Genomic DNA, 15,675 nt, shown 5'->3' with positions numbered 1-15,675 from the left:
AAACAAAAAAGTTATTCAAAGAATTAAAGAAACTTCTCCTTAATGCAACCGCTGTCAGATTTCAAAAAAGTTTTACGGCGAAAGCACACTTTGCAATAATCTGAGTACAGCGATCAGACAACAACAAGCAATACAGATACCCGCCATTTGAGTCAACAAAAATCAGAAATAGCATTATAAATATTCACTAACCTTTGGAGATCTTCATCAGAATCCCAGGTCCACAAATGTTTGTTTTGTTCGATAAAGTCCATCATTTATGTCCAAATACCTCCTTTTTGTTCGCACGTTCAGTCCACTACTCCAAATGCAGGAAGCGTGCGCAAAATGTCACGGCAAAAAGTCTACGTTTGTAGAAATATGTCAAACGACGTATAGCATCAATCTTTCGAATGTTTTTTACATAAATCTTCCATAATATTCCAACCGGACGATTCCAATGTCTTCAAAAAAGAAAAGGAACACCGCTAACTCTCACTGGAGCGCGCGCCACTGAGCTCATGTCATTTTCTCAGTCATCTGATTCCTAGACCTCTTATTCTCTCCCCATTCACAGTAGAAGCATGAAACAACGTTCTAAAGACTTGACATCTAGTGGAAGCCTTAGGAAGTGCAAAATGAACCCTAAGTCACTATACTGTATAGGCAATCATTTGAAAAACTACAAACCTCAGATTTCCACACTTCCTGGTTGGATTTCTCAGGTTTTTGCCTGCCATATGAGTTCTGTTATACACACAGACATCATTCAGTTTTAGAAACTTCAGAGTGTTTTCTATCTAAATCTACTAATAATATGCATATCCTACCTTCTGGGCCCAAGTAGCAGGCAGTTTAATTTGGGCACGCTTTTCATCCAAAATTCCAAATGCTGCCCCCTACCCTAGTGAAGTTAAAAATCCTTCTTTAACCTGTCTCCTCCCCTTCATCTAGTCTGATTTTGAAGCGGATTTAACAAGGGAGATAAATAAGGAATCGTGTCTTTCACCTGGTCAGTATATGTCATGGAAAGGGCAGGTAGTATTAATGTTTTGTACCCTCAGCATATACTGTTATATTTCCTAGAATGATTAGTTGGTAGTGCTAAAACAGTCCTCCATTTGTCCCCTTTGACCCTTCCAGAACGCCCTGGAGCTTCTGCTGCACCCGGCCACCTCCCCGTCCCTGTGGGGCTGGCAGCACGACCGCGTCCTGCAGGCTCTAATGTGCCAGGGGCAACACGGAGTCGCCCTACGCTACCTCCACGTCATGAAGCCCCCTCTCTCCTCCACTGCTCAGGCCCATCTCTGTCTCTCCGTGTTGCTACACAACAGGTGGGGGTGTGTTTCCTGGCATCCTTGCCAACAGTGACTGCGTTGTGAGTTTGGATGACATAAACGTGTGTGTGATCTCTCCTCCTCCCCTCCATGTGTGTAGGTGTCTGGTGGAGGCGTGGGCCTTGCTGAGGCAGCACTCCAACCGTCTGAACGAGGAGGTGTTGTTACGGTTCCTCTACGAGACCTGTCAGGTTCTGGGTCTCATGAAGGAGCTGCTCAAACTGCCCCTGGGCCTCGCTGAACAGGTATGATGCCATGTTCCCCCGGGTTTCCTTTCTGACAGGGTGACTGAAACCTGGAAGCTAAATTTTACTGAACAAAAAATGTAAATGCAACAATTTCAAAGATTTTACTGAGTTACAGTTCATATAAGGAAATCAGTCAATTGAAATAAACTCATTAGGCCCTAATCTATGGATTACACATGACTGGGAATACAGATATGAATTTGTTGGTCACAGATACCTTAAAAAATAAAAAGTAGGTGCGTGGATCAGAAAACCAGTCAGTATCTGGTGTGACCACCATTTGCCTCATGCAGCGTGACACATCTCCTTCACATTAAGTTGTTCAGGCTGTTGATTGTGGCCTGTTGTCCCACTCCTTTTCAATGGCTGTGCGAAGTTGCTGGATATTGACGGGAACTGGTACATGCTGTTGATCCAGAGCATCCCACACATGCTCAATGGGTGACATGTCTGGTGACTATGCAGGCCATGGAGGAACTGGGACATTTTCAGCTTCCAGGAATTATGTACATATCCTTGCGACATGGGGCTGTGCATTATCACGCTGAAGCATGAGGTGATGGCGGCGGATGAATGGCACAACAATGGGCCTCAAGATCAATTGTGTTCATTGTCAGTAGCTTATGACTGCCCATACCATAACCCCACCTCCACCATGGGGCACTCTGTTTACAACGGTGACATCAGCAAATCGCTCGCCCACGAGACGCCATACACATGGTCTGCTGTTGTGAGGCCGGGTTGGACGTACTGCCAAATTTTCTGAAACGATGTTGGAGGCAGCTTATGGTAGAGAAATTAACACAACATTTTCTGGCAACAGCTCTGGTGGACATTCCTGCAGTCAGAATCCAACTGCACACTCCCTAAAAACTTGAGACATCTTTGGCAGTGTGTTGTTTGACAAAACTGCACATTTTAGAGTGGGCTTTTATTGTCCCCAGCACAAGGTGCACCTGTGTAATGATCATGCCGTTTAATCAGCTTCTTGATATGCCACACCTGTCAGGTAGATGGATTATCTTTTATTTCAGCTCATGAAACGGAACCAACACTTTTACATGTTGCATTTATATTTTTGTTCAGTGTATATTTCCTAAATATACACTGCTCAAAAAAGTAAAGGGAACACTTAAACAACACAATGTAACTCCAAGTCAGTCACACTTCTGTGAAATCAAACTGTCCACTTAGGAAGCAACACTGATTGACAATAAATTTCACATGCTGTTGTGCAAATGGAATAGACAACAGGTGGAAATTATAGGCAATTAGCAAGACACCCCCAATAAAGGAGTGGTTCTGCAGGTGGTGACCACAGACCACTTCTCAGTTCCTATGCTTCCTGGCTGATGTTTTGGTCACTTTTGAATGCTGGCGGTGCTTTCACTCTAGTGGTAGCATGAGACGGAGTCTACAACCCACACAAGTGGCTCAGGTAGTGCAGCTCATCCAGGATGGCACATCAATGCGAGCTGTGGCAAGAAGGTTTGCTGTGTCTGTCAGTGTAGTGTCCAGAGCATGGAGGCGCTACCAGGAGACAGGCCAGTACATCAGGAGACGTGGAGGAGGCCGTAGGAGGGCAACAACCCAGCAGCAGGACCGCTACCTCCGCCTTTGTGCAAGGAGGAGCAGGAGAAGCACTGCCAGAGCCCTGCAAAATGACCTCCAGCAGGCCACAAATGTGCATGTGTCTGCTCAAACAGTCAGAAACAGACTCCATGAGGGTGGTATGAGGGCCCGACGTCCACAGATGGGGGTTGTGCTTACAGCCCAACACCGTGCAGGACGTTTGGCATTTGCCAGAGAACACCAAGATTGGCAAATTCGCCACTGGCGCCCTGTGCTCTTCACAGATGAAAGCAGGTTCACACTGAGCACGTGACGGAGTCTGGAGACGCCGTGGAGAACTTTCTGCTGCCTGCAACATCCTCCAGCATAACCGGTTTGGCGGTGGGTCAGTCATGGTGTGGGGTGGCATTTCTTTGGGGGGCCGCACAGCCCTCCATGTGCTCGCCAGAGGTAGCCTGACTGCCATTAGGTACCGAGATGAGATCCTCAGACCCCTTGTGAGACCATATGCTGGTGCGGTTGGCCCTGGGTTCCTCCTAATGCAAGACAATGCTAGACCTCATGTGGCTGGAGTGTGTCAGCAGTTCCTGCAAGAGGAAGGAATTGATGCTATGGACTGGCCCGCCCGTTCCCCAGACCTGAATCCAATTGAGCACATCTGGGACATCATGTCTCGCTCCATCCACCAACGCCACGTTGCACCACAGACTGTCCAGGAGTTGGCGAATGCTTTAGTCCAGGTCTGGGAGGAGATCCCTCAGGCGACCATCCGCCACCTCATCAGGAGCATGCCCAGGCGTTGTAGGGAGGCCATACAGGCACATGGAGGCCACACACACTACTGAGCCTCATTTTGACTTGTTTTAAGAACATTACATCAAAGTTGGATCAGCCTGTAGTGTGGTTTTCCACTTTAATTTTGAGTGTGACTCCAAATCCAGACCTCCATGGGTTGATAAATTGGATTTCCATTGATTATTTTTGTGTGATTTTGTTGTCAGCACATTCAACTATGTAAAGAAAAAAGTATTTAATAAGATTATTTCTTTCATTCAGATCTAGGATGTGTTGTTTAAGTGTTCCCTTTATTTTTTTGAGCAGTATATAATGCAATATATTATGCCATTTAGTGGACGCTTGTATCCAAAGTGACTTACAACAGTGAGTGCATACATTTTGGTATTGGTGGCCTCAGTGCGACTCAAACTCAGAACTCTGCTAGCGGAATGCTCATCATTAAAAAATAAAAAAAAGTTGTGTTTAGACGTTGTCCCTATCCCGTCATTGAAGGTGTGTGTGTGTGTGTGTGTGTGTGTAGGAGTGCTTGGAGAGGTTCCTACAGGGTACAGGGGGTCTTCAGAACAGAGAGCTTCTGATGGTGCACTACCTGCAGCAGGCCAACTACGTCCCCGCCCTGCAGCTCAACCACACCCTCAAGATGAGCACGGTGGTACGTACACATTTACAGTGAATAAACTTCAAGTAAGTCTAACTCATTAATCCACTTCATCGTGCTCAAATATACAACTAGAAATGCTGTAAAAAGTTGGAACGAGAACAATACAAGTGTTAGAAATAAGTAAATCAAGTAACGCCAACATGGGTTACGGTTGTGTTGAGACGACGGTTGCGTTATTGTGCGGTGTTTCTGTATGTTTCCATTCCGTTCATATATCGGTTCTCCAGAATGAGAGGGATCCCAAGTTGAAGGAGAGAACCCACACAAGGAACTCTATCCTGGACCAGTACGGGAAAGTTCTCCCTCGGGTCCAGAGGAAGCTGGCCACTGAGAGGTCTAAGCCGTACCACCACCCCTCCACCATCCTCAGACAGGGTACGGGATCTCACCCAACTTCTAGCTTCTCGTTAACTACTCTGTACACACACTTTCAGTGTTCAACAGACTAGAATACGCTTGACTTGGATGTTGGTGGTACTTTTGTTCGGATTCAACCATCAAGTGAATTGGATTGGAACACGTGTGTTTTTGTCACAGCGTTCTATTCTGTGGAACGAACTATGACCTTAAGCCTCTGTTTTGGATGCATTGATTCCTTTTGTAGAAAATGGATGTGTTGCATGTTTTTGCGTGACCCTTGACTTCCTCGTGTGTTCTTCCTACAGTGTCGCGACCACAGCCGCTGTCGACCATCGCCAAGCGGTCGGCCAATGAGAACGTGCTGACCAGAGCCGCGTTCATCAACAATGTCATGTCGAAGATCGAGGAGGTGTGGGTGGGAGGGGACCCCACGCCCCAGTCCTCCCCATTCAAGAGGTGAGATCGCTCGTTCTTGGACCAAACCCACCCCTATCCTTTTTAGTTTGGCTCTGACTAAGATGTGAATGGTAAGTGGTGGAGATGGGGTTTTCCATCACTAGTTTTGTATCTCTGTTCATTGAATGGTTGTCCACTCTCCACACCACCCAGCCCCGGTGCAGCAGCGGTACTGTACCCCAGCCCCCTGTTCCCCTCCCGGGATCTGCCCGAGGCCTTCGTGGGCATGCCCATCACCATGACCTCCAAGAGGAAGTCCAGGTACGACATGGGGCCAAACCCCAAACTTGACATTTTTGCGTCTAATAAGTCATATATTGATGTCAATGGGAGATGTGGGTGGAAGTTCTCGTTATGTACATGTTTCTCAAGTGTGTGCTTGTATGGAAGGTGCTCTTTTGTATCAAGGGCTTTGACGTGATGGTTTTGATACATCTGACATGTTCTTAACTTCCTCTTCCTGCCCCCAGGCTGCTAGAACTGGTGGTGCACCCCTCCTCTCAGACCACTCCCCCGGAGGGCTCACGGCCACTGCTGACGCCCCCCAGGTCGGCCACCTCCTGGAACCCCCCAAAAAGCATCAACAAGGCCCCCGAGCTTAGTCTGCTGCAGACCCCACAGGTGGTCAAGGTGAGACACCGACCAAGGGGAAGGGCGTCGACCGTCACCACTGTCACATGGGCTCTCACATCCATTCCAAGGTGCTGTTGAGGCTCACTGGCACGGGGGGTGACCCGACATACCCTTGTTTTAGGATTTTCAAGCTAGGTTGGAAATGAACTCCAACAAGAAGTCACATGGTCTGGGATACCACTGTGCCTGAGACATGAGCTTGCCTGCTGCAGTCGGATACCATTGTAACATTTCCTCCATCTTGAAATTTTTTGTGTGTGTTTGAACGCCACTGTCTGCATGGTTGTGTTCTCTTTCCGTAGCGAGCGCGAGCGCTGGCGGCATCTGGCCCCGTGTTCTCGGCCTTCACCCCCCAATCCATCCTGAGGAGCAGCTTGCGCCCCATGGCCACCCCCACTGCCTCCCCTGGGCGCTCTGTCACCCCCCCGCCGCACCCTAAGGAGAGCCGCATTACCTTCATCAAGGAGACAGCCATGTCAGAGAAAGGCCCCCGCCGCTGGAGCAATGGGGTAAGACACCCAGACCACTGGGACTCATTTAGCAACATAAAAATAAATGATTTAACCTTTATTCAACTAGGCAAGTCAGTTAAAACTTCTTATGGATCAAATCCCGTTTGCGGGATCGATTTGACAACATCCGGTGAAATTGCGGAGCGCGAAATTCCCCAAAAATTATTTTAAATATTTACACCAAATTAAATACACCAAATTAAAGCTTAACTTCTTGTTAATCTAGCCACCGTGTCAGATTTCAAAAAGGCTTTACGGCGAAAGCAAACCATGCGATTATCTGAGGACAGCACCCCATCAAACAAACACATGACAATCATATTTCAACCCGCCAGGCGCGACACAAAATTCAGAAGTAACGTTATAATTCATGCCTTACATTTGAAGAGCTTCTTCTGTTGGCACTCCAATATGTCCCATAAACATCAGAAATGGTCCTTTTGTTCAATGAATTCCGTCGTTATATCTAAAATGTCAATTTATTTGGCGTGTTTGATTCAGAAAAACACCGGTTCCAAGTCGCCCAGCATGACTACAAAATATCTAATAAGTTACCTGTAAACTTTATCCAAACATTTCAAATAACTTTCCTAATCCAACTTTAGGTATTTTAAAACTTAAATAATCGCTAAAATTTAAGACGGGATAAACTGCGTTCAATAGCGGATAAAATGAAAGTGGAGCGAGCTTCAGGTCACGCGCCCCAACCAAAACAGTCCACCTGGCTATACACCCAGAAAGGAAATGGCTACTTCTTCATTTCTCAAAAGAAAAACATCAACCAATTTCTGAAGACTGTTGACGTCTAGTGGAAGCTATAGGAACTGCAAGCATGTTTCTATTAAAACGGGCTTGCCATAGAAAACCTATGGAAAACAGATTGACCTCAAATGTTTTCCCTGGATGGATTGTGCTCGGGGTTTCGCCTGCCAAATCATTTCTGTTATACTCACAGACATTATTCAAACAGTTTTAGAAACTTCAGAGTGTTTTCTATCCAAATCTACTAATAATATGCATATCCTAGCTTCTGAGCCTGAGTAGCAGGCAGTTTACTTTGGGCACGCTTTTCATCCGGATGTGAAAATACCGCCCCCTATCCCAGACGTTAAGAACAATTTCTTATTTACAATGACGGCCTAGGAACAGCAGGTTAACTGCCTTGTTCAGGGGTGGAATGACAGATTTTTACCTTGTCAGCTCGGGGATTCAATCTAACAACATTTTGGTTACCGGCCCAACACTCTAACCACTAGGCTACCTGCCGCCCCTAGAATTTTGAGATTTCTTCTTGTAAACAAAAATGGACCGTTCAGATACTTATCCCTTGTGTGTGTTAATGATTTCTGTTATTTTGTACAGATCGCAACAGAGAATGAAATTAGTTTGCTGACCAGAGGCTCCCCACTGCCCAAGGCTGGACTGATGGCCTGGACATCACACCCTGCAGCTGCTGCTGATGAGGATAATGATGATGATGGAGCGTTAGAGAAGGATGAGGTGAAGGTGACACATGTGAAGTTCTTGCCACCACCGGTCTGCAAGCCCTCACCAGAGAAAGGAGAGTCTGAGAGTGGCTCCTCTGGCCAAGAGGTCGTTGTGGTAACCACGTTGCCAGGACGACTCAGCCTGGGCCTGGAAACTAGCCAGGCCTCTGTCCTATCAATAGACACCACCCTTGAGTTCCATGATGCACCGCTCCCTGAAGACCTGGAGAGGGAGGAGGTGCTTAAACAGCCAGCCAATGAAGTCGTAGACGAAGAGGAAGTGGTGGTTAACCTCAAAACTCCAGCAGTGCCAGACGTCCAGCCCCCACAGGTGGAAGTGCAGCCTGCAACAGCCAATGAGCCAACTCTCCTCCAGTCTGTTGAGGAAGGGCAGGAAGAAGACCAGGAAGTAAAGGAAGAGGTAGTCAACAGCCAAGAGGAAGTGGCTGTAGATCAGGAGTCAGACCAGGAAGTAGAGGAGATGGAGGTTAACCCCAAACAAGAAGAACCTGAGGCTAAACAGGATGAGGAAATTGTAGTGGAACCAAGGCTCACACAGGAAGTAGAACTGACTCTAGACACGGAAGTGTTTGAGGAACTGAACCTTGACCAGAAAGAGAAGCCCAACCATGAGCCTGCGGTGGAGACTGCAGAGCAGCCAGAGGTGGTGGTGATGGTGGTAGAGGAGGAGACTCAAGAGGGTGAATCACAACCCACTGTACCAATTGAACCAGTGGAAGCCATGGAACATACAGGTAAGGGTTTCCCTTGTGAGGACTCCGCTAGGAAGAACTTACAGCTGCTCCAGCGGCCAAATGTAAAAAAAAAAAATTCATTCATGTCCTGCTTGGTTTCAGCTCTGTGTATGTATGTTTTATATATATATATATATTTCTCAAAAAAATAAAGGGAACACTTAAACAACACAATGTAACTCCAAGTCAATCACACTTCTGTGAAATCAAACTGTCCACTTAGGAAGCAACACTGATTGACAATACATTTCACATGCTGTTGTGCAAATGGAATAGACAACAGGTGGAAATTATAGGCAATTAGCAAGACACCCCCAATAAAAGAGTGGTTCTGCAGGTGGGGACCACAGACCACTTCTCAGTTCCTATGCTTCCTGGCTGATGTTTTGGTCACTTTTGAATGCTGTCGGTGCTTTCACTCTAGTGGTAGCATGAGACGGAGTCTACAACCCACACAAGTGGCTCAGGTAGTGCAGCTCATCCAGGATGGCACATCAATGCGAGCTGTGGCAAGAAGGTTTGCTGTGTCTGTCAGCGTAGTGTCCAGAGCATGGAGGCGCTACCAGGAGACAGGCCAGTACATCAGGAGACGTGGAGGAGGCCGTAGGATGGCAACAACCCAGCAGCAGGACCGCTACCTCCGCCTTTGTGCAATGAGGAGCAGGAGAAGCACTGCCAGAGCCCTGCAAAATGACCTCCAGCAGGCCACAAATGTGCATGTGTCTGCTCAAACGGTCAGAAACAGACTCCATGAGGGTGGTATGAGAGCCCGACGTCCACAGGTGGGGGTTGTGCTTACAGCCCAACACCGTGCAGGACGTTTGGCATTTGCCAGAGAACACCAAGATTGGCAAATTCGCCACTGGCGCCCTGTGCTCTTCACAGATGAAAGCAGGTTCACACTGAGCACGTGACAGAGTCTGGAGACGCCGTGGAGAACATTCTGCTGCCTGCAACATCCTCCAGCATGACTGGTTTGGCGGTGGGTCAGTCATGGTGTGGGGTGGCATTTCTTTGGGGGGGCCGCACAGCCCTCCATGTGCTCGCCAGAGGTAGCCTGACTGCCATTAGGTACCGAGATGAGATCCTCAGACCCCTTGTGAGACCATATGCTGGTGCGGTTGGCCCTGGGTTCCTCCTAATGCAAGACAATGCTAGACCTCATGTGGCTGGAGTGTGTCAGCAGTTCCTGCAAGAGGAAGGCATTGATGCTATGGACTGGCCCGCCCGTTCCCCAGACCTGAATCCAATTGAGCACATCTGGGACATCATGTCTCGCTCCATCCACCAACGCCACGTTGCACCACAGACTGTCCAGGAGTTGGCGGATGCTTTAGTCCAGGTCTGGGAGGAGATCCCTCAGGAGACCATCCGCCACCTCATCAGGAGCATGCCCAGGCGTTGTAGGGAGGTCATACAGGCACGTGGAGGCCACACACACTACTGAGCCTCATTTTGACTTGTTTTAAGGACATTACATCAAAGTTGGATCAGCCTGTAGTGTGGTTTTCCACTTTAATTTTATGTGACTCCAAATCCAGACCTCCATGGGTTGATAAATTGGATTTCCATTGATTATTTTTGTGATTTTGTTGTCAGCACATTCAACTATGTAAAGAATAAGTATTTAATAAGATTATTTATTTCATTCGGATCTAGGATGTGTTGTTTAAGTGTTCCCTTTATTTTTTTGAGATTATATATATATACACACACACGCACGCACGCACGCACGCGCGCGCGCGATGGGTGAAAAAAAAGTATTTGATCCCCTGCTGATTTTGTACGTTTGCCCACTTACAAAGAAATGATCAGTCAATCATTTTAATGGTAGGTTTATTTGAACAGTGAGAGACAGAATAACAACAAAAAAATCCAGAATAGCAACAAAAAAATCAAGAAAAACGCATGTCAAAAATGTTATAAAATGATTTGCATTTTAATGAGGGAAATAAGTATTTGACCCCTCTGCAAAACATGACTTAGTACTTGGTGGCAAAACCCTTGTTGGCAACCACAGAGGTCAGACGTTTCTTGTAGTTGGCCACCAGGTTTGCACACATCTCAGGAGGGATTTTGTCCCACTCCTCTTTGCAGATCTTCTCCAAGTCATTAAGGTTTCGAGGCTGACGTTTGGCAACTCGAACCTTCAGCTCCCTCCACGGATTTTCTATGGGATTAAGGTCTGGATACTGGCTAGGCCACTCAAGGACCTTAATGTGCTTCTTCTTGAGCCACTCCTTTGTTGCCTTGGCCGTGTGTTTTGGGTCATTGTCATGCTGAAATACCCATCCACGACCCATTTTCAATGCCCTGGCTGAAGGAAGGATGTTCTCACTCAAGATTTGACGGTACGTGGCCCTGTCCATCGTCCCTTTGATGCGGTGAAGTTGTCCTGTCCCCTTAGCAGAAAAACACCCCCAAAGCATAATGTTTCCACCTCCATGTTTGATGGTGTTCTTGGGGTCATAGGCAGCATTCCTCCTCCTCCAAACACGGCGAGTTGAGTTGATGCCAAAGAGCTCCATTTTGGTCTCATCTGACCACAACACTTTCACCAGTAGTCCTCTGAATCATTCAGATGTTCATTGGCAAACTTCAGACGGGCATGTATATGTGCTTTCTTGAGCAGGGGGACCTTGCGGGCGCTGCAGGATTTCAGTCCTTCACGGCGTAGTGTGTTACCAATTGTTTTCTTGGTGACTATGGTCCCAGCTGCCTTGATCATTGACAAGATCCTCCCGTGTAGTTCTGGGCTGATTCCTCACCGTTCTCATGATCATTGCAACCTCCCGAGGTGAGATCTTGCATAGAGCCCCAGGCCGAGGGATATTGACAGTTCTTTTGTGTTTCTTCCATTTGCGAATAATCGCACCAACTGCTGTCACCTTCTCACCAAGCTGCTTGGCGATGGTCTTGTAGCCCATTCCAGCCTTGTGTAGGTCTACAATCTTGTCCCTGACATCCTTGGAGAGCTCTTTGGTCTTGGCCATGGTGGAGAGTTTGGAATCTGATTGATTGCTTCTGTGGACTGGTGTCTTTTATACAGGTAACAAACTGAGATTAGGAGCACTCCCTTTAAGAGTGTGCTCCTAATCTCAGCTCGTTACCTGTATAAAAGACACCTGGGAGCCAGAAATCTTTCTCATTGAGAGGGGGTCAAATACTTATTTCCCTCATTAAAATGCAAATCAATTTTTAAGATTTGACATGCGTTTTTCTGGATATTTTCTCTCACTGTTCAAATAACCTACAATTCAAATTATAGACTCATCCTTTGTCAGTGGGCAAACGTACAAAATCAGCAGGGGATCAAATACTTTTTTCCCCCACTGTATATATTTAGTGTGTTAAATTCTTCTCTCTGGAGTAGTCTTGAGTCAAAGGGAACACCCAAATTGAGCGTGCACCCAGCACAAGGTTGAGGTTTTCAATTGAAGGGATAGGTTAAAATGACCCACGATCAAAAATATTAAATGGTTTTAGGGAGTCTTGCATAGTTTAGAGCTTCCACACAGTACAAGCCAAGGGCGCAACCATTTCAAGTGATTTTTACTTTGATAATGTGCAGAGGGCCTGTGAGTGGAGCTCAGTGCAGGGAACTCTGATATAACCACAGTGGGAAAAGCTGACAGAGCTAAACCTAACAGCATCGGATATGAAGCTTAGATGACTTTTACACAGAGAAGACTGATCCCGATGCAGTTGATTTTAAACATATGCATAATGATGATGACCTTGTTGAACCCCTCTCGTGCCTTCTCCCTCCCTCTCTTGCTACCTCTTGTAGATCTGGATGAGTTTGTAGAGTGCCATCTATTTGGCAGTGACCTGTCTCCACCCCTGATCCACTCGTGCATCCACGAGACTTCTGACAACTGGACCTCCTTCAACAGGTGAAAACGCATCCCAACAACAGCATTGGGTGTGTATGTGTTTACAACTATTCGTTGATATTAAACCTCTCTCCCCTGTGCAGTGAACCGGTGTGTGGCGTGGTAGAGGAGGAGGAGCCTGCCCTTATAGCCGGCCCCCCGGCCTTCACCACCCAGAAGTCTGTAGCCTCGTCAGAACCCACCGGCACCGACTCCCACTGTGAGTGACCTCTTGCCCGTGACCTTTACCCCTTGACCCTAGGTCATGCGATCAGAGATCTAACGCAGGCCAACTGAACAAGCTACAACCACAAAGGATTATGTGTTCTGATTGGCCGTCAGCGGAGTTAGCACCTCTCGGGCCAATACCGACCAATAATGGTGTGGTAATGTTCAGAATAGCTTGTTACTTTTTGTTTTCCTGTATCAGTGACTCTGGAACTGATGGATCTCTTCCCTCCTCCCTGTAGCTGTGGTGAGCCTGAACGACAGTGAGGAACTCTCTAGTGCTGCGTCGGAGGATGAAGAGGAGTCATCGTCAGACGCCCCTGCTGAGGACTCTGGCAGTGAGGTGGAGATCATCGAGGAGGTGCAGGGGAACGGAAGGCAGCGAGCCCCCCTGCCCCTACAGCCACACTCCCAGTTCCTGTCTGACCTATCGGAGCAGGACGCAGCAGTGCTCTCATTGGTCACCCCAGAGGCAGACCTCAAGGTAAAGCAGTCTTATGAAATTCTAACTCATGCATATAAGCGGTGTGTAGACCTAAATACTGTGGGTGACTGTTCTCTCTTGTTTTGTGATTGTTAACCTAGATTGTGCTCTATAAAAGTTCTCATGCGTCTCTCGGTGTGTTTCCCCTACAGATGGTGGAGGACGACATGGACGGGGAGGTGGTGATGATCAGGCTGGGGGCAGCAGGAGACGAGGGGGTCTGCTACACGGAGCTGAAGCCCTCCACCACCCTGCTGGTTCCTCTGGAGCTGCTGGAGGCGCAGGGGCAGGCCCTGGCAGACGGAGTCCGTCTGGGGCTAACCGAGGTGGGGGAAGGCAGTGAGCCGGAGGTACCCCTCTCTGAAGCCCACAGCAGCTTCTCTCTTATGCTGGAGGCTGAGGATGGGAATGCAGACACTGTACCACTAGAGGTACCACTAGAACCCACTGAGAATCTGACCGCAGAGGGAGGGTCTGACAAGCCTGCTGCTGACCCGGAGGTCATCTGCCTGGGCACAGACAACCAGGACATCCCCCTTGCTGAGGTTGATCCCCAGGAGGAACAGGGGGCTGAGATGGACACCCTGGAGGGGATGGACACCTTGGAGGCAAACTTTAATAGCTGGGCAGAGACTGATGGACCTGAGGCTTTGTCGGAGGAGAATGTTCCTCAAGTCACAGACGTCCTACCTGAATCCTCTGAGGCGGTGGCTGAAGATGAACTGACCGGCACTGAACCAACCAGATCAGCTGAAGATGGAGATGTAGACGATGTAGAAGAGCCTTCACCAGTCCTGGTTGAGAACGAGCAGCCCGGCAGAGCGAGGAAGGGAACAGATGAGGTGACCATGGAAGAGGAGACTGTCCCGTGTGCTCAGAGTCAAGAGGAGGAGATGAAGGCTGATGTCGTTGAGCTGGACGCTGAGAAAGAGATGGAGGAGCCTGTTGCTGTCCCTGCAGACCAGCCTCTGCCTCAGGTAGAACGCAACGGACCCATCCAGTCAGACAACCATGAACCTGCCCAGGGAGAAGCCATAAACGATGTGGCTACCCCTCAAACCGCAAATCCCATCAAGCCTCACAACATCCAGTCTGAGTCTGTGTCTGAAACCTTGGAGGTCAGGAAAGCCCCGTCCACCCCGACGCGCAGGGCCACCATGCAGACGAAGACGGTGAAGTTCACCTCAGTGGAGCCGGAAAGACCTGGGTCAGAGGGTGACGAGAGGCCGGCGGGACAGACTGAGATGGAGACGGACTCTCAGGTCCCGGCCACACCCAGACGGATCACCAGGAGTGGCCGTCACGGCCAGGACTCCAGAGTTCCCGTCACCCCTCGACGGAGCACCCGGAAAACCGAACGGCAGCCAGAACCCGAGCCTCGGAGAGAGGAGGAGAGGAAAGGAGAGGAAGAGGTCTCGGTCCTCATCACAGAGGCTGCTGTGGTCATCTCCAAGCCCACCCCGGCCAAACGGCGCACCCAACAGAAGGCCACTCCGAGGATGGGAACGCGGCGAACCAGGAACACCCAGGTAGAGGGCGAAGAGGAACCAACAGCCATGGATGAAACAGCCAGCAAGGGGTCAGCGCTGTCGGTTACACGCAGTGCTAGGAAGAGCCGAACTGGAACCAAGACCCCAGCCACCCAGACTCAGCCAGCGGTCCCTGAGGAAGAGAAGCCAAACGATGAAGAGGACAAAAAGCAGACCAGCAGTCCAGGCAGGGTGACCCGCAAGTCGACCCGAAGGGGTGTGACCCTCGCCCTCTTCACCAAGGAAGAGGAAGTGTTCACCGTGGACCCTCCCCGCAGCCTTAGGAAGACGAGGGGCGAAGGCACCGCTGAGAAGACAAAAGATGCCCCTGTGTCGTTCTGTCGACCAACCAGGAGCCGCCTGTGGAACCACCAGGAGGAGGACCTGCCCCTGTTGGAGACGCCTCTGGAGGTGGACTCCGGAACGCCTGTGGCCGACGCCCTCATCAAGAGACTCCACGACGAGGAGGCCAAACGGGAAGTGAGTGAGACCTTGGTCGTCACGGAGATGGTGCGAGCCAATAGAAGAGGTATCAAGTCGCAGGGTCAGCGGGCGCCCTCTCCACCCCCAATTGTGGAGATGATGGTGTCCGAGGCCGACCAGGGAATCCCTGTCAGGGATTCATTCATCTACTCACCACCTCGGAGAAGAACTAGAGGTAAGGAGCTCCACATCTTCACCACAATCAAATCAAACTAATGGATTTTATAAAGCCCATTTTTACATCAGCAGTTGTAACAAAGCGCTTTACAGTAACCGGG

General features: G+C 48.8%; 1 protein-coding gene across 3 annotated transcripts in view; it reads left to right on the top strand.

Annotated features, from left to right (window-relative positions):
• Positions 1-15,675, top strand: part of LOC115162511 (protein ELYS-like) — a 36,585-nt gene that overhangs the window by 17,988 nt on the left and 2,922 nt on the right. For all 3 annotated transcript variants that reach the window (XM_029713874.1, XM_029713872.1, XM_029713873.1), the window contains 13 exons: positions 1,123-1,313; positions 1,417-1,561; positions 4,455-4,586; positions 4,823-4,970; positions 5,261-5,411; positions 5,565-5,672; positions 5,882-6,041; positions 6,347-6,553; positions 7,919-8,798; positions 12,589-12,694; positions 12,778-12,893; positions 13,144-13,385; positions 13,538-15,572. In XM_029713874.1, the coding sequence (XP_029569734.1) occupies positions 1,123-1,313; positions 1,417-1,561; positions 4,455-4,586; positions 4,823-4,970; positions 5,261-5,411; positions 5,565-5,672; positions 5,882-6,041; positions 6,347-6,553; positions 7,919-8,798; positions 12,589-12,694; positions 12,778-12,893; positions 13,144-13,385; positions 13,538-15,572 (4,621 nt within the window). The remainder of the gene's footprint in view (positions 1-1,122; positions 1,314-1,416; positions 1,562-4,454; positions 4,587-4,822; positions 4,971-5,260; positions 5,412-5,564; positions 5,673-5,881; positions 6,042-6,346; positions 6,554-7,918; positions 8,799-12,588; positions 12,695-12,777; positions 12,894-13,143; positions 13,386-13,537; positions 15,573-15,675) is intronic.

Source organism: Salmo trutta, chromosome 25 (assembly GCF_901001165.1).
Source record: "Salmo trutta chromosome 25, fSalTru1.1, whole genome shotgun sequence".
Taxonomy (NCBI): Eukaryota; Metazoa; Chordata; class Actinopteri; order Salmoniformes; family Salmonidae; genus Salmo; species Salmo trutta.
This window is presented reverse-complemented; position numbering and strand designations above follow the sequence as displayed.